This window comes from Lethenteron reissneri, chromosome 40 (assembly GCF_015708825.2).
Source record: "Lethenteron reissneri isolate LAM-NWPU_2019-01 chromosome 40, ASM1570882v1, whole genome shotgun sequence".
Lineage (NCBI taxonomy): Eukaryota > Metazoa > Chordata > Hyperoartia > Petromyzontiformes > Petromyzontidae > Lethenteron > Lethenteron reissneri.
The window spans coordinates 12,484,790-12,506,612 of NC_083818.1; the positions used below are offsets into that span (position 1 = coordinate 12,484,790).

The 21,823-nt window shown below is 57.3% G+C and overlaps 2 protein-coding genes across 2 annotated transcripts; one reads left to right on the plus strand and one right to left on the minus strand.

The window, feature by feature from the left end:
* Window positions 1-348: 348 nt before the first annotated feature.
* LOC133352478 (inward rectifier potassium channel 13-like) lies at window positions 349-6,809 on the minus strand. The gene is made up of 3 exons (XM_061568148.1): window positions 6,460-6,809; window positions 2,551-3,042; window positions 349-1,799 (listed from the first exon to the last, which is right to left on the minus strand). The coding sequence occupies exons 2-3, from the start codon at window positions 3,020-3,022 to the stop codon at window positions 1,204-1,206; spliced, it is 1,068 nt and encodes a 355-aa protein (XP_061424132.1). The 5' UTR covers window positions 3,023-3,042; window positions 6,460-6,809; the 3' UTR covers window positions 349-1,203.
* Window positions 3,207-21,625, plus strand: LOC133352374 (uncharacterized). The gene is given in 8 exon segments (XM_061567969.1): window positions 3,207-3,246; window positions 4,019-4,163; window positions 5,190-5,262; window positions 6,446-6,487; window positions 6,654-6,792; window positions 11,044-11,796; window positions 20,628-20,794; window positions 20,796-21,625. Coding segments are annotated over 8 exon segments (1,923 nt in total). The 3' UTR covers window positions 21,360-21,625.
* Window positions 21,626-21,823: the final 198 nt, after the last annotated feature.

Below are 21,823 nucleotides of genomic sequence, written 5' to 3' on the forward strand. Positions count from 1 at the left end.
TGAGCAGATCAACTCTCCAACGTTGTAGTTTGTGGCGACACCTCGTGGCCGCAGAGGCAATCTGCACCCATGATGATGATGAGGCCTGCACCGACAGTGGATCGCGCATTCTTAGTTTTGATCGGCTGCACGAGGCCGCTGTCCGCTCAGAAACGTCGTTCCGCACCGAGACGCCGCCATTCCACTTCCCGGGAATCTGCGGCGCACGGGAGCCGCGGGTCTGTGACGTCACAATTGGGGTCGACTGCACGTCACGAATTCTCCACTCGACTTTCTCGCGCGCCGCCACGTGGTGCACTGCTCACACTCGGCACCCATTCCTAGTCAATGCACGCCACTCGAAAGCCGTCATAATCGAAGTCTTTTAATTGTAACATAATGTGTGCATTTCACGTTTTTAAGATTAGACATGCGCTTTTCTTTTGCAAATATGCAAATTGATGTGTATGTGTGTTGAACTTCTTTCGCACCGTACATAATGAATCCGCTGCCTTGACTGTGAAGTGTGGCAGTAATGTGGGTGCCGTGGAGTTTGCATCGTCATAAATGTTGCACGAGTGACTTATGAATGCAGTTTTTCAATTATCTGATGTAATTAAACCTTAAGTATAACCGTAAACATCAGCCGCTATCCGTGCCTTTTACAGAATTTATTTATAGTTACAGAACTCGAAATTAGATAAAAAAAAAAGGCCGGGCAATCGAGTTATTTAATTATTTTGATCCCCCTCCCTCCCAACGCACTCCCCCCACCACGCACGAGGATGTGTGGCTGAGTGCATGTCTGTGTGGCTGGGTGCATGTCTGTGGTTGGGTGGATGTGTGTGTGGTTGGGTGGATGTGTGTGTGGTTGAGTGTATGTCTGTGTGGTTGAGTGTATGTCTGTGTGGCTGAGTGCATGTCTGTGGCTGGGTGGATGTCTGTGGCTGGGTGTATGTTTGGTTGAGTGTTTGATGTGTGGTTGGGTGCACGCACGGTGCCATGGTGAATGTTGCTCAACTTGCCCATCTCTACACCTGCATTCTCAGAGTCCTGGCAGCTCGCACGTGACCTAGGTCATCACATCGGCACCCTCTCTCTTCTCTCTCCTCTCTCTCTCTGCCTCTGAGTTGCCGGCCGGTTAAAACAACCAAGAGAGCAATGGAGAGACAACGCCCTTGATGTTTGTGTTCTCTTCGGTCGGTGCCGTTGTGGAGGAGGTCCTCACACCGTCTCGTCGCCGTCGAGGCCTTCCAGGGCCACGCCGTCGACGCCGTGGCTCGCCGTCTCGTCGAAGCAGGCCATGTTGGTGGCGTACGTCCCGTCGGGGCCCAGCGACATCACCGGGCGGAAGCACGCGTCGAGCAGAATCTCGCCGCGCACGTAGGATGTGCGCTTCTGGAAGATCTGCCCGCTCCCCTCTTGCATGGCCTGCAGGAAGACCACCAGCTCGAAGTGCTCGACCGGCGACTTCTCCTGCCCGCACGGCTCTCGCAGCAGCGGCAGCAGGGGGCTGTCGGGGCCCAGCTCGTGGTGGAAGGTCAGCGGGAAGAGGAAGTAGGGGCAGGGCCGGGCCCCCAGCCGGTCCAGCTGGAAGTTGACGGCGCTCTGGCGGAGCGGGCGGCCCGGCCGCGAGCGGTAGAGCACGGCCGTCACGGCCACGTCCAGCAGCGCCGACGGGCGCAGGTTGGCGACGCGGAACGCGAGGAGGCGGCGGCGGGGGCGCTGATCCCCGCGGCCCCCCCACACCACCGCCGCGCCGCTGAAGCGGATGGTGCCGGCGCGCAGCTTGGGGCGCGCGATCTTGGCCACGAACGCTCCTGGGGGCGGCACGGGGCGGATCAGCCGGCGGGGACACGGGGGAGGCGGGGGACACGAGCGTGGGCTGCACGGTGGCCAGGCAGTACAGCGACAAATGAAATCCAACTTTGTTAATCTGCGTTACCCCCTCACAGGCGAAGGTTCTCTCCGGGTCAGCAGGCCAACCGATTCTGAGCCCTGTCACAATGCAGAACACTTCTGAAAAATAGTCCGAAGACTAAAGGCTTCCTGAACGGGTAACAAAAACTGAGTTATTGTTTTTATTTGCAGGTATACGTCGTTGGGAGTAGAGGAGGGTGGAGGTGAATCCAACGGTGTGGTTCTACTCCTTTGCGCCCATGATCTCTGCCTTCTCCGATCTGCACTGAGACCAGAGTGGTGAAGTATGGTCAAACAACTCCCGCGATCGCCATAGCGTTGGGAAGGCCCTCATCCAGCAGTGGATGACCAGAGGCCTCTCAAATACGTGTCGGGTGAAGGCGGGTGCACGACACACGTTTTATTCACGCGGTGCGACCCCCACATCTATTACGATCGTCAATCGATACACGAGTTAGAGGTACAATGCTGCTCATCCCTAACATTCCCTCGAGCACTCGCGTTCACGGTGCGGTGGGCACGTGTCGCGTGTGGCGGGCGGGCCGAGGAGTAAAACAAGACGGGAGCGATGGTCTCGAATCCAATCCGCTTCCAGGACCGTCCGGGTCGGCGTGGGTCCGGCGCAGGACTGCAGCACGGGAGGAGCCCCACCTGTGATGAGCGCCTCCGTCATGAGGCCCAGCAGCATCTGCACGGCGAGCAGCACCACCCCCTCCACGCAGTCCCCGTTGGGGTACATGGTGCCGTAGCCGATGGTGAGCTGCGTCTCGAGCGCGAACGAGAACGCGGCCGTCATGCTGCCCATGTACTTGACGCACACCGTGCGGTTGGGTGGCGGGTCGTCCGGGTCCACGTCCAGGTCCCCGCGGACCAGCGCCAGCAGGTACCACAGGCAGCCGAACAGCAGCCAGCTCACGATGAAGGTGAGCGAGAAGACGAGGAACATGTAGCGCCACTGCATCTCCACCAGCGTCGTCCAGATGTCGCGCAGGTAGCGGCGCAGGTAGCTGGGCCGCGCGCTCGACGTGAGCGCGCTGCTGCCGTCTTTGTTGACGAGCCGCTGGACGGACGAGGGCGTCGCCATCGCCAGCAGCTCCTGGGTCGCCGGGTCCTGCTTGTCCATGGCGACTCCTCGCGCGACTCCTGCAGCGGCACGCAGCACGCAGCACGCAAGGTGCCCCGCGTCCGTGGAGTGTTAGCGAGCACCCATTCAGGCCGGTGCCACCACCACCACCACCCATCCAACTTTGTCTCTCCATCGATGTTTCTGCACCTGCTACTCCTTTCAGGTCGAGTCACCCGAGGAGATGCCCCTCGACAGATTCATTCATACCGCCATCGGCACCAGTATCCAGGCTCTATCCAATGCTGGATGAAGACACCACCACCACCACCACCACCACCATCTCACGGTCTCGTGAGGAAGGAACCTGCCCTGAGCTCATTTCGTGGCTCCATCTCTCCTCGGGAGGAGACTCCTCCTTTGTCAGCCTCGAACCTCAGCCGTCATCCTCTCCCCAATGTCGATGTCACTGCGGTGCCTATGTGTGGCAGGGATGGTATTGTACCGTTTAGTTTTTAGTGCAATTTAATTTTGGGACAGTGATCTCTGATATAAATGAATGCAAACGGCGTCACAGGACTCGTCACGCGCAATCTGCACCAAATTGCCCTAATTGCTTCTTCCCCACAGATATAAACCGCGCTGCTCGAGGACTTGGGGCCCCGACTGCTCACAGAATGGCCGAGGGGAGAGTAACGAAGTCGACGAGCAGACAACGCGCGTCCCTCCCATCGCTCTTCCTCCACATGAACACACACACGTGTCTGCGTTGCGCATCTCATGAGCCATACGGCCATCTGGCAGTGCATCATTTCAGCCGCACAAGCAAAACTCTTGGTCGGTTTCCACATTCAGTGTCTCACCGGCAGCGCGGGGCTGCGCTTGAGCCTTGTTCGGGGAGACCGTGGCGAGCGGTGGGACTCTGGGCGTCTTTTAGTCCGACCCACAATGCGACGTTCACCCCCCAGCGTCGTTTAACTCCCAGAGGGACACACACTGAGAGCAGCAGAACCCTCTGACACCAAATCCCTCAAAACACTCGCGACTCAATTGCAGAACTCTCCTTCCTGGCAATAGCCGAACATTGCAACGTGCCCCCGTCCTTAAAACAAGTCCGGAGACTCCGTGGGGCTCCAATGGATAAATCATCGGAGTCGTCGTTGTGCAAGGGGGCGCGAGAGACGTGTGTTGTGTTCCCTTGGTGAGCTGTGACCCTCACAGCAGGGACATTGCGGTCTTTCTTGCGTGTCGTAAGACTCGGGGACAGGCTTATCGCCAGCGTCGTTGGATTGGACAATAAACATCGCTGCTCAGCAGAAAAGCGGAGCTGTGAGAAGTTTGTAATTGGAGCTGACCCGGTTTCTCCAAGTCCACAGCGTCTAGAAAATGCAGGGAACCAGCAGCATGTCGCTGTCCCATCACGGCCGATGACTTTTGTTGTTGTCGTTTTAAATGCAGTTGCTGAGCACAGGGCCCAAAGGTCCAAAACGTCTGGCAGCCGGCCAAAAACAGCACCATCAAAGTTATAATTGATGCGAATGTAAGACGCTTTTTTAATTATTGTGCATTGGCAACACTCATGTCTCAGCAAGAAGTACCTGGGTTCGATTGCAGACTTGGGCGACTGTGTGTGGAGTGTGTCCTCCGATTGTCCTGCAGTGTGGCTGTGCGAGTGAGGGCGGGTGTGGAATGGGAGTGCTTTGGTTCGCGGCCTGCGCTTCAAACTGGGGACCCGAGTTCGATTCCCACTCACAGCCAACACCGGTGGCTATTATCTGACCCAGTCATGGAGCAGCACTCGGATTGGTGATACTCCAAAACACTCCGGGTTACGAAGTCGCCAGGAGTAGGCAGTACAGCAAGTGGGTTTGGGAACGGGTTCACACGGGCCTCTACGCGTGGTGGGTGGTGTTCTCCGCCGCATGCCAGACACCCGCGAACGGTAACAAAAATAAGTAATTAAAAAAGTTACATTATTCGCACACAACACACACACAGGCGTCCGAGTTGGGGATTATTATTGTTGTTGTTGTCACGGAGGGTGGAGCGGGCACCGGGGCGAGACGCCTCCTCTCCCCCCTGGCGCCACTCCAGGGGCGGCGTGGGGGCTGACCCCCCCCCCACGCGACCGCCGCGGGTGAAGCTGACCTCGCCGTCCCAGGCCACAGCGCAATAAAAGTAATCGGGCGTCGTGGTGATTGGTGCCCGAACCTGTCCTGACCTCCAGGTTAGGCTGCAGGGTGCAGGGTGAAGTCCAGAGAGCAGCGGACACAGATAACGACGTGAGCGGCGCGGAGGAGGTTCGGGGCCCACACTGATCCCCTCAACCAGATTCTCCACCAGATTCTCAACCAAATTCTCAACCAGATTCTCAACCAGACTCCCAACCAGACCCTCAACCAGATTCTCAACCAGACTCCTAACCAGACCCTCACCAGATTCTCAACCAGACTCCCAACCAGACCCTCACCAGACCCTCAACCAAATTCTCAACCAGACCCTCAACCAGAATCTCAATCAGACTCTCAACCAGATTCTCAACCAGACCCTCAACCAGACCCCCAATCAGACCCCCAACCAGACCCCCAACCAGACCCCCAACCAGACCCTCACCAGACCCTCAACCAGATTCTCAACCAGATTCTCAACCAGACCCTCAACCAGACCCTCAACCAGATTCTCAACCAGATTCTCAACCAGACCCTCACCAGACCCTCAACCAGACTCTCAACCAGATTCTCAACCAGACCCTCAACCAGACCCTCAACCAGACCCTCAACCAGACCCTCAACCAGATTCTCAACCAGACCCTCAACCAGACCCTCACCAGACCCTCAACCAGACCCTCAACCAGACTCTCAACCAGATTCTCAACCAGACCCTCAACCAGACCCTCAACCAGACCCTCAACCAGACCCTCAACCAGATTCTCAACCAGACCCTCAACCAGACCCTCAACCAGACCCTCAACCAGACCCTCACCAGACCCTCAACCAGACCCTCAACCAGACCCTCAACCAGATTCTCAACCAGACCCTCAACCAGACCCTCACCAGACCCTCAACCAGACCCTCAACCAGATTCTCAACCAGACCCCCAACCAGACCCTCACCAGACCCTCAACCAGACTCTCAACCAGATTCTCAACCAGACCCTCAACCAGACTCTCAACCAGATTCTCAACCAGACTATACTCTTTGTTTTTTTCGGTAAAGTCACGTAGGTAAAAAAGAAAACAAATAAATTAAATCACGACGTTTCGGGCGCAACACCAGCGTCCTTCTTCAGGTGGGGACAACATAGCGAAAGCACAACCAGACCCTCAACCCCAACTCTCAACCCCGACTCCCAACTCCGACTTGACCTCGATTCTCCAAACTCTGACAACAATGGGAATGGAACTCAGGTCGTTGGGACACTGTCACGATCAGAGGTGCCACACTCGGACGTGATCACAGGTGCCACGCTGAGACGTGATCACAGGTGACGTCACATACCTTCACTCGGCGCCGCTGGGAGCTGCAGGTGCGGCGAGCGATGGCAGCGCGACCACCCAGAGACGAGGGCCGCTCCGTGCAGCGGCCTCCTTTATAGCTCTCCTCCTTCACCTGCGGAGTTCCCTCCCAGCCACCGACCCGCAGGGTCACCATCGGTGGACCGGGGTTGATGATTAACGGCGATCAACCTCCAGCACCGCGCCTCGGGAGAGCCCAGGGTCAAGGCGCCGTCTCGCCGCAGGCCGCAGCTTCTCGATCTGACCCAAGCGCATTCTCTGCGCTCCCAGCTTCGTCTGCTGCTGCCCATGTTGCCCGTAGCCCCTTGCCCCATCGGTGTCAGTGGAGGCAGCGAGGGTTAGTGGATCGCACAAATGTTACAAAATTCCAGTCGTTGGCTCGACAGGAGAAGGCAGCACGGACAAATGTGGACGCCACGTGTCCCATCTGTATGGGATAGAGTGTTGTCCCCTCGCACGAGTGGGTTGTCCCGACTGCTCCACTTTCCTCCCACATGCAAACACGCATTAATTGTCTGAAAACATCTTCATATATAGAGGACTGCAGATCTTGAGTAATTTTTGGTCGCGCCAGATAACTGACTGGCTGCCTTCCTGCTTGTCTCTAGTTCCCCAGGGATTGTAAAATGCGATTTCATAACGACTCTCTATGAACTAAACTCGCACGTTTAACGTAACACAATCTCCAGCGTCGTTGTGGAGGATGTAAGTAACACGGTCGACGAGCCGACATCACGCCTCCTTCCCGTACCTCTCCCACCACATGACAAATAAGAGTTTCACACGTCGAATGGCCTGCCTGCTGATGAGACACTGAAACGTCGTATGCTATTATTTAATTTATTATTTTTCTTTATACGTGACTTTACCGAAAGAACCAAAGAATAAGAATGAATTCACTATGGGGACCTCATTTGCCAGTAAAAATATGATAATTGGTTCTTTACCCTTCTATCTGGCAACAAAAAAAAAGGTGTCAGTTTTGTTGCCAGATAGAAGGGTAAAGAACCAATTATAATAAGAATGAATATCGAGTTTTGCGCGGGTTAAACCATTGTTGCTGAAAATGTGTATCCCTAGAAGGCTGTGCGTGAATGAGATGTGTCCAAAAAAAAGACTTTCGTTTTTTAGATAAACACGGGCAGGAGGTGAATTGGTTGCTTATTGATTTTATTTAAAATGTTACTTGCGTGGTAAAGGTCAGCAGTTTACTCATCAACCGGCCGCCAGTGGTGAAGTGTAACTCATGAATGTCGCTCATTGCTCAATCATCGCAGGCGCCTACCAGGGCCACCGTCCTTTGCACCGCGGACCAACCGCTCCAGGCCAATCAGCACCGCGCTCTTCTCTGCGTCCTGCCCCCCTCCCCACACACGCAGATACCGAGTCGTTCCCCCCCCCCCACACACGCAGATGCCGAGTCGTGCCCCCCCCCCCCACACACGCAGATGCCGCGTCGTGACCTGACCAGGTCAACCCGGAACAGGTGGCAGACCCGAGCGCTTCCCGGCCGTGCGACGAGACCCAGAGCCGCAGTCCGCGACGTGTCGCCCGAGGCAGCTCCTCTGCTCCAGAGGCGCTGCCTCGGAGCAGGAGAGGCAAGACGCCGCGGAGTCTGGAGCAGCGGTCGCGGTCAGCAGGCAGGAGGGCTGATCGAGTCGTGGGGTCGTGTCGCGACTGTGTATCGCGAACAACTTATTTGTGTACTCCTGGAAGAACAACCATTGACATCATCAGCAGCAACATCAATAATAGCAGTAGCATCGCTAGACCATCATGGCTCTCGGATGCGTTATTGTTATTGATTGAATGTCATTGTTTGCTTTCAGATTACATACTGGGAAAGAGTAATCAACACGTCGGTGTGGTTGTGTGTGTGTGGTTGTATGTGGTTGTGAGTGTGAGTGAGTGTGTGGTTGATGATTTGGTAATAGCTGCTCATTCAGAGGAGGAGTTAGAGACGCTGCTGCTGAGACTGGAGCGTGCCACTAAGAGGTGGGGCCTTACCATCAGCCCCACCAAAACTAAGCACCTGCCTGGGTATTTTGTACCATCGGACACTCCACCCCCACAACTCCCAATCGGTGATGGGGCAGTAGTGGAGAGAGTGGAGAGTTTCCCATACCTGGCTAGTGTGCTTATGACCGGCTCCAGTTTAACAGCAGAGGTCTCCGAATCAGTCGAGCGGCAATATATTTTCGTCGGTTGCAGTAACGCTGTGTGGAAGCTACCCGGTCTGTCGCTCCGCACGAAGTTTTAGGTCTTCTCGGCCACGGTCATTCCCTCCCTTATCTACGCTTGCGAAACGTGGACCCCCTAATGGAGCATCTTCGCCGGTTGGAAACATTTAGGCTGGCCTGCCTACGATCCATCCTGGGTTTAACCAGGCTGGATTGTGTGAGGAGCTCACAAACCTTTGAAAGATCTGAGCAAAGTCCCATCGGTGAGCTCCTCCGGCAGGCAAGGCTGCGTTGGCTGGGTCACGTAGCCCGCATGCCCAGCCACCGCATGCCCAGCCACCGCAGCTTTTGTTCGCCCGGATCGAGGGGGCTAAACGGGCGCGGCACGGGCTAGAGAAGAGATGGAGTGATGTGGTACAGGAGGACGTGGAGCTGAGTGGACTTGCCGATGACTGGTACCAGCGGTGTCAAGATCGGCCTCAGTGGAGGATGCTCGTGAAGGACGCTACTGGGCAGTTGGAGGCAGTCGCCCTCCAACAACAACGGAGGGCGGAGGAGCGACGCTCACAACAACGAGCAGAGCGCCGGGTGGCTAAAGCACAGCAAGTTGGTACAGTAGGGGGCACAGATGGTGTATCAGCCAGTCATCTCGGTCATCTCGGTCAGTCGACCCGTGGCACCTGGGTCTGCCCCGTGACCTCCTGCCAGCGGGCGTTCGACACTTCACGTGGCCTCAAGGTGCACTTGGCCTGGCACAAGCGTCGTGGTGACGTCACCGCCACTTAGTGGCGAATGGCGGTTGTTGTTGTTGTGTGTGGTTGTGTGTGTATGTGGTTGTGTGTGGTTGTGTGTGTGGTTGTGTGTGTGTGAGTGTGTAGTTGTGTGTGTGTGGTTGTGAGTGTGTGTGTGGTTGTGTGTGTGGTTGTGTGTGTGGTTATGTGTGTATGTGGTTGTGTGTGTGTGGTTGTGTGTGTGGTTGTGTGTGTGTGAGTGTGTGGTTGTGTGTGTGTGTGGTTGTGTGTGTGGTTGTGTGTGTGTGAGTGTGTAGTTGTGTGTGTGTGTGGTTGTGAGTGTGTGTGGTTGTGAGTGTGTGTGTGGTTGTGTGTGTGGTTGTGTGTGTGGTTGTGAGACAGACTCAGAGACACAGACTCGCACAGAGACCACGGCGTCTGGCATTGCACAAGGGTCCTGCAATGCAATGATGTCCCCACGCTGCTGATGCTGCTGCTGGTGGTGGTGACCTCTCGCTCGGGTGCACAGCCCCGGCAGCAGTCACCAGATGTGTACCACAGGGGCGCATCGCAAGAGCACTGACAGCAGCTGGTCCTGTCTGACCGAGACCGCGTCTCGAGTTGCATAAGGAGCACACGTGGTCGCGTCTCAAGACGCCGCATGGACACAGGGGGGGGGGGGGGGGTCGGTGTTCGTAAAGATGAAGACGACGTCAGGCGTAGGCTGAGCTAAAGAGCAACATCGAACGAGCCTGGCTTTGTTGTCGTTGTTGTTGTAATGGTTCCGGTTTAATGATCGCCGTTTTTAATGGATCCGCGTGTTTGCCCAGGAAAGCCTCAAGCGCCCCTTTTAGGAGGGTCCTGCCAAGTTTTCGCAGTAGGGGGCAAATATTGCGATGCGTTTCGCAATTATTTGATGATTTCAGTGATAACAACAATGGAGATTATAACGATGATTGCAAGATTGGTGGTGGCTACGATCATGATGGCCACACGTTCAGTTGAGATTTCGATACAGAGGTGACACGTGGACGGTCCCGAGACAGACGGTGGACAGTATTGGCATGGGATGCCGTGTGGAGATATAAATTGAAGTGATGTCATAATTTGATGCATCAATCTCGTATCTGTTCCTCCAGATGAACACACATTTATTACACATCCCATCAGCCACACGACCTTCTGGGAGTGCATCATTTCAGCCGCTCTGGTTTCACTCAAGAAAACCCAGTACCGGCTTCAGCAATCAGTGGCTCATCAGCAGAGCCCGGCTCGCTGTGCAATGGGGACGATCTCGTGAGTAATCGGCGTCACGTGGTAGCGTGACCCCCACCCCCACGCGACCGCGTGGAGTGGAGCGAGAGCAGAAGTGAGCCTCACAGAGAGTGGAGCCACTGGGACCACGACCAGGGTTCAACCAGACTCAGGCACTCCGACTACTGCTGCTGCCACGAGAGATAGGGGACTGGGACCTGCAAAGCAGAGCCCAGGTTCTGTAGCCAGAGCGGAACTCGAGGTGTGGAACCCAGACAAGGGACGGACACAGGAACCAGACTGGACGCAGACGACTGGAAGAAGCCAGACTCGCGGACCGGAGTGCAGGCAAAGCCAAGACCCCGAGCCAGATAAGAAGTGAGTCCATGGTGAGTGACTGAGTGGTGACTCGACTTGAGCCGCTCGCAGCCACGGTGGCGGCGGGGGTGTCTCTGGCCGAGGAGGCCGGGCTCCCAGTGGATCCGGCCGGCCCCGGCTCCCCGGGTGGGCACAGCTCCCACGGCGTCCCTCGTGCGCCCGGGGGGGTCCCCAGTGACTCGGGTGCCACCGAGGCCTCCAGTGGTCGTCTGAGCTCCAAGAATGTCTCCCCTTGCGATGGGTACGGTGGAGACCCCGGAGGAAACCTCAACGGCCACGGTGGAGGCCACGGTGGAGGCCACGGTGGAGGTCACGGTGGAGGTCACGGTGGAGGTCTCAACGGCGCCGGCGGGGTCCCCGGCGGAGGCCGTCTGATCGGCCGGGACGGCTCGTGCCACCTGCGCTGGGCTCCGCGGGGCCCTCGCGCCGCGCTGCGCCGCCTCGGGGACGTGTGGACGTCGCTGCTCGAGCTGCGCTGGGGCCTCATGCTGCTCACGTTCGGCGCCACCTTCGCGCTCTCGTGGCTGCTCTTCGGCCTCGCCTGGTACGCGCTGGCGCTGCTGCACGGCGACCTGGGCCCCGGCAGGGAGGCGTCCGCGGGCCCCGTGTGCGTGCAGAAGCTCACGGGGCTGCTGACCGCCTTCTTGTTCGCCCTGGAGAGCCAGCTGACCATCGGCTACGGGGCCATGTACCCCGACCCCGAGGCGTGCCCCGCGGCCGCCGCGCTGCTGAGCGCGCACATGGTGCTGGGACTCATGCTGGACGCGCTCATGACCGGTGAGGGAGACAGTGTGTGTGTGTGTTAGTGTGTGTGTTAGTGTGTGTGTTAGTGTGTGTGTGTTAGTGTGTGTGTTAGTGTGTGTTTCATCGGTTGCGTAACGCTGTGTGGAAGATACCTGGTCTGTCGCTCCGCACGAAGCTTCAGGTCTTCTCGGCCACGGTCATTCCCTCCCTTCTCTACGCTTGCGAGACGTGGACCCCCCTGGTGGAGCATCTTCGCCGGTTGGAAACATTTAGGCTGGCCTGCCTACGATCCATCCTGGGTTTAACCAGGCTGGATTGTGTGAGGAGCTCACAAATCCTTGAAAGATCTGGGCAAAGTCCCATCAGTGAGCTCCTCCGGCAGGCAAGGCTGCGTTGGCTGGGTCATGTAGCCCGCATGCCCAGCCACCGCATGCCTAAACAGCTTTTGTTCGGCCGGATCGAGGGGGCTAGACGGGCGCGGCACGGGCTAGAGAAGAGATGGAGTGATGTGGTACAGGAGGACGTGGAGCTGAGTGGACTTGCCGATGACTGGTACCAGCGGTGTCAAGATCGGCCTCAGTGGAGGAGGCTCGTGAAGGACGCTACTGGGCAGTTGGAGGCAGTCGCCCTCCAACAACAACGGAGGGCGGAGGAGCGACGCTCACAACAACGAGCGGAGCGCCGGGTGGCTAAAGCACAGCAAGTTGGCACAGTAGGGGGCACAGGTGGTGCATCAGCCAGTCATCTCGGTCATCTCGGTCAGTCGACCAGTGGCACCTGGGTCTGCCCCGTGACCTCCTGCCAGCGGGCTTTCGACACTTCACGTGGCCTCAAGGTGCACTTGGCCTGGCACAAGCATCGTGGTGACGTCACCGCCACTTAGTGGCGAATGGCGGTTGTTGTTGTTGTTAGTGTGTGTGTTAGTGTGTGTGTGTTAGTGTGTGTGTGTTAGTGTGTGTGTTAGTGTGTGTGTGTTAGTGTGTGTGTTAGTGTGTGTGTTAGTGTGTGTGTTAGAGACAGTGCGTGTGTGTGTTAGAGACACATGGTGCTGGGACTCATGCTGGACGCGCTCATGACCGGTGAGGGAGACAGTGTGTGTGTTAGTGTGTGTGTGTTAGTGTGTGTGTGTTAGTGTGTGTGTTAGTGTGTGTGTGTTAGAGACACATGGTGCTGGGACTCATGCTGGACGCGCTCATGACCGGTGAGGGAGAGAGCGGGTGGGTGGGTGAGAGTGAGTGGAGGAGAGCGAGTGACAGTGCGAGAGAGATCATGTGTGCGTGTTAGAGAGCGTGTGTGAGTGAGAGCATTTGAGTTGATACGTTTCACGGATGCTCCGGTCCAGCCGGTTTCCCGGCTGTTTTACACGGACGATCCGTGGCGTGTGAGCGCAGCAACGCAAAGGCGACGGCGGGGGGGGGGGGTGAGAGCCGAGTGCGGGGAGCGGTCGGGCAACGGCGAGCGCGCTGCACTACGAGCCCTGACGCCCGGGTTCGATTCCCGCTCACGGCCACCACGATTATCTGAACCGCTCCTAGGCCTCCCCCAGGTCGACTCAGCATCGAATGCGCACTTGTTGCGATGTGTAAACATCGCCACTGAGGAGACAAAGGCTGCCGGTGTGGTTCTTGCCACCCATCCCCTCGTGTGCCTCCATATATGCTCGCAAACAGCACTCGCCTCAAAAGTTGATTACGGCTACACGGAGGATATTTGTCTATGCGTGTGAGTGAGAGAGTGAGTGTGAGTGTGGCACAGGGCGTGTGTCTCTGCTACTCTCGCCCATCATGGCAGCAAGAGGGTTCACGTCGCGAGCCGAATGGCGACGCTGAGGTTTGCTGGCCAGGGCGAGAGGGCCTCAGCAGAGAGAGTCGGTGTCGTTCTGCTGCTCGTGCTCCATTGGAGGAGCGCACACTACAGTGGCTGTACTGCTGCTGCTGCGGCTCGCGGTGTTGGTGCATGGCCACAACCGCACTCCTGTGGTTTCCGTGTTCAAGTGTCCATTTACGAAAATGTGCACATAACAGGCACGGCTCCCACAGTCTCTCGCACGCTACGCCCAGACCTCCACACACGCTCCCTCACATTCACGTGGGATGCAGTCCTCTGATGAAGCTTTCCAGCCAACGTTCAAAGCGTTCCTCTATCAGCTGTGTGGCCTTGTGGAGCTGGCGTCACGGTGACCCGATCCGAGCGAAACTCTCATGGACACGTGTGTTGCCATTCGGACCTCTCCTGGAGACAAGCGGCAGAATTGATGCGAGGGTTGGCCAGATCTTGGAGATGCAATCCAGTTGACAAAATGACTCTTTAAGACATGAGCATGATGAGTTTTCCCCAGACAGCTGCTGCCAGGTCAGTCAGTGGGGCTCCTTTATGTGACCATCAGCGGCAGATGAAGAGAACTCCACGGGGACGGACTGAACGGCCTGGGTACACCCAGACGTTGGGAGCACTCGCACACTGTACTAACACAAACCACTAACACACACATGCTCCCCTTAATATTAGTGGAATCCAACTTCCAATAATGTTCAGTCGGGAACGTGTATTATTACCCTCTAGTATTGTGAAATGTACAGAGATATTTATAGAGGAGCTTATTCGGAGAAATTAGTGTAAACAGATTTGGGACGTTAAAAGAGGCAGTGATGAAATGTAAAGCTCCCGTTGGCTGTCGGCAGCCGGCAGGGGAAGCTTTCTCACTGCCCCAGTCGCCCACCGTCAGCCACCGACAAGCGCAGCCCTTTGTCGATCCACTGCTGGATGAGCTCTCCCCCCACCCCCCACGATGTGGGTGTGGGGGTTGTTTGACCGTGCCTCATCGCCCCGCGGGTTCGTCATCAGCAAGGAATTACGCGTTTTGGGAAATTTGAGCGGTGTCGCGCAGCCATAGGCCGTGTTTCCGTCGAGAGTGCTGATCCGATAAATGTTAATTCGAATAAACGAAACTGCACGTGGCATGAGCGCTGTGGAAACAGCCAGAAAGTCAGCATCTCCCATTCGACAGGCTGCGTCCCCCCGCCCCGCGTTATTGCTGCGTTCCCCCGCGGGTCTCTCCGTCCCTCTTCAGCCGCTGCCGCTGCGCTCGGGTCGGGTTGGGGCCGCTTCCTGCAGTGCCAGAAGCGGACCACGCAGTCGCCACGAGGAGCAGGCGCCACGCACTCGGGGAGGTGGGGGGCAGCGGGGCGGGTTGTTGAGGCGCCACGCAACTGGGCGCGCTTCTGCAGTGGCAGCAGCGCAGTCCGGGAGCCGGAAAGGGAAACTGGCTCAGCGATATCGGCCGATTAGGAACGGAGAGCGTTGCTGGTGGTTTTTGTTTCTTGGAATTGAGCTCGGGGCTCTTCTGGGGAGAGAAAGAGGGAGCGGGTGGGGGGCATGGGACGTGAAGCGTGGCGCGACAGCCCCACCCCTCGTGCCACAGGTGTCCCCGTGTCACAGGTGTCCCCGTGTCACAGGTGTCACAGGTGTCCCCGTGTCACAGGTGTCCCCGTGTCACAGGTGTCACAGGTGTCTGTCACAGGTGTCCCCGTGTCACAGGTGTCCCCGTGTCACAGGTGTCACAGGTGTCCCCGTGTCACAGGTGTCCCCGTGTCACAGGTGTCCCCGTGTCACAGGTGTCACAGGTGTCACAGGTGTCCCCGTGTCACAGGTGTCCCCGTGTCACAGGTGTCCCCGTGTCACAGGTGTCACAGGTGTCCCCGTGTCACAGGTGTCCCCGTGTCACAGGTGTCCCCGTGTCACAGGTGTCCCCGTGTCACAGGTGTCACAGGTGTCCCCGTGTCACAGGTGTCCACAGTGTCACAGGTGTCCCCGTGTCCCGAGTCCTACGACTCGGTGTGGCAGCTCTGCTGGGTATGGGGACAAAGTTAAAGGTCTCAGCTGTCTGTGATTAAAGCGGCTGCTCGCAGCTGCAGCGAATTGACGGTCTGACCCCGGCCACCCACCACCGCACAAAAACACCGCCAAATTACATTTGGCGCGTTTCTATTATCGGCAGTTCCAGTTTTTCTGTCTCGTGAAGAAACATTTCCCTGGAACAGGATGCGTGGGTGAGCGCGGATAAAAACCGAAACAGGGTTCAGAAGTGGTTTTGTGAAATCCGCTGCTGCGAGAAGTTTTCAATCGCAAGGGGCGAAGTTGCGCTGCTGAGTCTGACGGCGTGAATCGGGTGGCGCGACTAGACTCGAATTCACGACGACGCCGACCTCTCACGCAGTCGGGCGGCCGTTGGCGTCTTCTCGGAGGGCGAGCTGGCGGAAGCGGCCGCGGTCGCAGACCGAGGGGCCGGCCGACAGATCCGCGTCCTCGCCAGGCCGAGGGGCCACCGGTTGTGCCGCGTCACGAGAGCAGCTTGAGCGCGAGTCTTCACTGGGGGGTCTCGTGCGGTCAACTCCCCCGAGTGTTCGTGAGCGGGCAGGCTCGTCAGACCGCTCCCGCCGTGCCGCTAGCAACATCAACGCGCTGCTCGGTGGATGCCCTTGCGCCGCTTCTCTCACCAGCTGCTCCTCTCTCGTCGAGGGCCGGCCACTCGGTCGCTGTCATCAGCCGTGAAGGCAGTCGCCACATCCGACACGTGCGAGGGGAGCGGCAATCTCCACTTGTGCCGTGGCACCGCCATTCGCATTCTCCGTGGCATTGTTCTGTGCGGGCTGCCGCTCCCCTGGCCCTTTCCTGGGAGTCGACTCGAGACGAAGCTGCCCGCTCACTCGCGGCGCACTGTGCACGGGGGGCGTGCGGTCTCGCCAGGGAGTGCGGCTTATTCTTATATTTTTGTATTTTTGAGCTTCTCACGAGATTGTGTTCGTTCGCACCGACGCTTCATGCGGGGGTCCCATTTGCAAAGCGGCGTACGGAGTCTTGACCGTGCGCGAACCGGCGATTCCCAACTCATTCATGGCCTAAACCTTTTGCTAAATTCCCGATCGCTCGATCGTGTTGGCTGCACCGCTCTGGGGCTTTGCTGCACCGCTGCGTGCGCGGTCTCTACTGTGCCGTGTGAGTCACGGAGTTGAGTAATCGATAATAAGATACCAGACCGTGGAGTTGTGACTGTCGTTAATAATGGAACGTTTGTGTTCTGCTGCTACTGGTTGCGTGCCAAGTCGGAGTTTCTCGCGGCATTCGTCGGTTTGAGACGATTGACCGAGGCCAGTGATGAGGGCGTCACGTTTGCCAATAGCAACCCCACGCGTCCCGAACGCGCGACAGTTGCCGTTCCGCACAGATGGGTTCATGAACGTCCGTTCCTTGCAGTGTTCAGCTGCATGTGGAGACCCTGCCGGTGGGGTAGCGGCTGGTGGGGGTCTCTCCCCCCTCGCCCTCCCCCCCCAATGAAGCGCCAACTTGAGACTCGGCTCCGCTCTTCCGACTCGAGTCCGTTCAGGTTGCCTGTCCATAGGAACGAGGAATTGGCACCGCGGCCAGTGCTCTCTCGTCTCGTGGCTGCCAGGCAGTCCGCGTGGCCGGCGCTGGAGCCAGAGATTCATCCCAAATGTCTCGATCAGCTTCCACTTCAACTTCACTCGGGCACCTCAATGGCGTCAGTCAGCCCGCAAACTAAATCACCACAACTTTGGTTCCATAGATGAGGAGCGGAGCGATCGACTTGCGTGACTGGCGAGCGATTCGGTCGAGATGATTTGCGAGCGGCTTTTCGGTTTCCCCCGGTGACTTTGCTAAAGCGACGAGCGACAGAACCGACGACTCCCTGGGACGCGGGGCCACGTCCGTCGCGATCCCATTGCACGAAGAATCACGGACGGCCCCGCCTCGAGTGTCGACTGTGGCGGTGGCGACCAGAGGAGACCTCGAGAGAGAGAGACAGTGAGAGAGACAAAGACAGACAGAGACAGAGAGAGAGATACAGAGAGAGACAGAGAGACAGATACAGAGAGAGACAGAGAGAGAGACAGAGAGAGAGACAGAGAGACAGATACAGAGAGAGACAGAGAGACACACACAGAGACAGAGAGACAGACACAGAGAGAGACCTCTAGAGAGAGACAGAGAGAGACCACGAGTCTCGTTGGCGCGAGTGGTTTGGTCGGTCAACAAAATGACACGCAGTAAAACAAAAGTTACAGCAACGACGCAAATATAAATGACGAGTTTATTTCCTTAAACGAAAGTTGGCTCGGACAAATTGCTTTTAAAATCATTCATAGCAAAGTCAAAACTCAATCGAACATAATTAAATCGGCACGGACGTGGCGACTGCCGCCCCCTGCTGCGAGAACGGAGCGAGAGAGAGCGGAGACTTCCCAACAACAACACTACCACCAACAACACCAACAACAACACCACCAACAACACCAACAACAACATCACCACCAACAACATCAACACCAACATCACCACCAACAACACCAACAACACCACCAACAACATCAACAACACCAACAACACCACCAACAACAACAACACCACCAACACCACCAAGACCATCAACAACACCACCAACAACAACAACACCACCATCAACAACAACAACAAACCAGTTTAACACGTATAGGCTTACGCGACCAATATCCATAAGAGGTGTTTTGGGTTAGATCACGTAAATAAATAAATGTGTCGTTAAACCCGCCACCACCCGCCACAGCCAATCAGTGAGGGCTGTCAATGGGGATCGCCGGTACCTGGACAATCTCAGTTGCAAGGACAATGTGCATGCCGACTGTACTGCGTGCACTGTACGTTGATTACCAAAGGAATGACCCAGCGGGCAATGTGCGCCCATTGTGATCTGTGTGCGCCCATTGTGATCTGTGTGCGCCCATTGTGATCTGTGTGCGCCCATTGTGATCTGTGTGCGCACATTGTGATCTGTGTGCGCACATTGTGATCTGTGTGCGCACATTGTGATCTGTGTGCGCCCATTGTGATCTGTGTGCGCCCATTGTGATCTGTGTGCGCCCATTGTGATCTGTGTGCGCACATTGTGATCTGTGTGCGCACATTGTGATCTGTGTGCGCCCATTGTGATCTGTGTGCGCACATTGTGATCTGTGTGCGCACATTGTGATCTGTGTGCGCCCATTGTGATCTGTGTGCGCACATTGTGATCTGTGGGCGCACATTGTGATCTGTGTGCGCACATTGTGATCTGTGTGCGCCCATTGTGATCTGTGGGCGCACCGCTCGTGAAGGGCTCGCGTGTGACGTCATCACACCTGTCCCTGAACGAGACGGGAGGACTTCTCCACAAATCTGGCTGTCGCCTGATGAAGCTGGTTGTAATTACTGGCGAAACGTCGTACTCAGATTGTAAATGTTGTGGCTTGGCTCTCCAACACACCGGTTATTGCTGTACTAGTATACTACACTATACACTACACTACTATACACTACACTACTATACACTACACTATACACTACACTATACACTACACTAAACACTAGTGCTGTACAAGTGACGAAATTGGCCACGTTCTGTTGACGTGACAACCCTTACTAGTTGGCTGTGTCGGGTGGTGGCAGGGTTTAACGACACATTTATATTTACGCGATCTAACCCAAAACACCTCTACAGGATGCTTCAAATTCTCTTTTTTACATTTCTGAGAATTAGCGACGACACCGCGAGACACGCGCTGCCCCTCCGGGCCCCGGAGACCAGCTGGAGGAGATCCCAGGCAACGCGCTGACGACGATGGCGGAACAAGCGGAAGAGACTCTGTGACTTTTAGAAGCTATTAACATACATTGGTTATCACGTTACAGTGTTCGTTCTTTCCCCGTCAAGGCGATAGTCCCATGTAAGTGTGTGGACATCATCTTTGTGAAGCGCCCTGGATGTTGAACGATGCCACGAGCCTGGCGCCTCCGAGCGGGTGTCCTCGGGGACGCGCGGGGCGCGGGGACGCCGCCGCCTGCGCAGGATCGGCGGGTTGAGTCGCCAGCAAAGGCCAACGCCACCGTCGTCGTAAAATCCGCGGCGTAATCGATTTATAATCGATTATAAATCGATTTATAATCGACGGACGTCTCGGCGCGGTCGCGGTGCGAAGGGAGGGGTGAAGCCTCGCCAGGGCGCGAGTCCCGCGGAGGCCAAACTCGAGACTCGTGACACGGACACGAGACTCGAGACACGGCCCAACAAGCGATACGAGGCCTCGGCCACGCCACCCGGAATTCCAGCCCTCGGGAGCTGCGGGGAAAAGGGAGCCCCCCCCCCTCCTTCTCCTCCCCCGTGGATTCGGCGCCTGGGGGCAGCAGCCGCCCCCGCCCGTGGCTGGAGCCGTGCCCAGACCCGCGGGGTCCTCTGGGTTCGTGCGTGCGGGGGGGGGGGGCGAGGTACGTGACACGGCCGTGCTCGTGAATGCGAGGTTAGACGCACGCCACCTAAGACGCGTACAGCAGCAGGCACACTCGGCCTCTGTGCAGGATGCAGAAACCGTCGACAGTTCCTGAAGAACTGCTTTGTGTGGTCCTCTTTTCTTCGGGTCGCCATCAGAATACATTTGGATAAACCTTGTCAGGCGGTCACCTGTTTCTCAAGTTTGTCAGCGATCTACGACGGGACTGCGAGTTCCCAACGGGTTCTTGGTCTCGTGGTTTGGCACCGGAGAGCGCCCTCGGGGTAAACACGGGGGCAGTGCTCAAGTCGGGGAAATGTGACGAATAAAACGAAATGCTGCTCGCTAATGGGGACGATGAGAAATGGAGCAGAGACAGAAGCTTCGGGTCGATGTTGAACACAATCGCAGTTTGGCTTCATTGGGCGAATGCGGCCCCCCTGAGCCAAACATCCCGATGTAGCGGGACCCTCCTGAACATCTTCTGACTCGGTGTGGCAATCGTGGTAAGATAAACGACAATGATGAATTTACCCCGCCGGCTGATCCGCCCCGTGCCGCCCCCAGGAGCGTTCGTGGCCAAGATCGCGCGCCCCAAGCTGCGCGCCGGCACCATCCGCTTCAGCGGCGCGGCGGTGGTGTGGGGGGGCCGCGGGGATCAGCGCCCCCGCCGCCGCCTCCTCGCGTTCCGCGTCGCCAACCTGCGCCCGTCGGCGCTGCTGGACGTGACCGTGTACGGCCGTGCTCTACCGCTCGCGGCCGGGCCGCCCGCTCCGCCAGAGCGCCGTCGACTTCCAGCTGGACCGGCTGGGGGCCCGGCCCTGCCCCTACTTCCTCTTCCCGCTGACCTTCCACCACGAGCTGGGCCCCGACAGCCCCCTGCTGCCGCTGCTGCGAGAGCGGAGGTGGCCGGACGAGCACGTGGAGCTCGCCGTGTTCCTGCAGGCCACCTGCGAGGGCTCGGGCACCGTCTGCCGTCAGAGGACCTCGTACCTGAGGTCGGAGGTCCTGGTCGATCGGCTGTTCGCGCCGATCGGCTGTCGATGTGGAGCGCGGCATCATGGACCTGTCGTTGTTCGACGTGACGGTGGCGGAGGAGGAGAGTGGCGTCTAGTGGACGCTCACGGAGTCTCAGCGATGACACGAGTCGACGCGGTGTGGGGGGGGGGGGGCTCGCACCGCTTGATCCGGCTACGAATCCAATCGCCTCCGCGGTCATCATCGCCGCCGGCACACGCGGCCAAAGTCTGGCATCTCTCATCGCTTGCAAGCCAGCTTCGCTACTGCTGTGCAGAATAGCAGCACATGCGACAGTGAAATTACTCAGGGATGTTAAGAGCAAAGATCTAAATTACTCCAGCGGTTCTCTGCTAATGAACTGGCCCGAAGCGAAGCACTAACTGCCTACAAGTGGCATTTTCTGTTTACCGTATGCGTTGCTTAAATGAATGTGATCTGTAGGTTTCGTTCGTCGCGAGTGACGGTGTGCCGCGTGCCCACGTCCGACCGTGGCACCTGTGGCTCGCCCTGCAATGCAATTAAAGTCTCGAGTGTGGTCCGTCCCAACCGTGCCGCTTCCTCGCGTCGTGCAGAGCCACCTTGCCGCTGATCCAATCTCGAGCAGGGATCTTCAGCTACATTTTCCAGGGCCACATGAAAAACCTGACGCGCTGGTGGGTCATGTAACATCTGTGCTTGTGACCACGAACCTGGATGTCGATAGCTCTCCAATCTCTCCCTTATTCATCTCTCATCTCACCGGC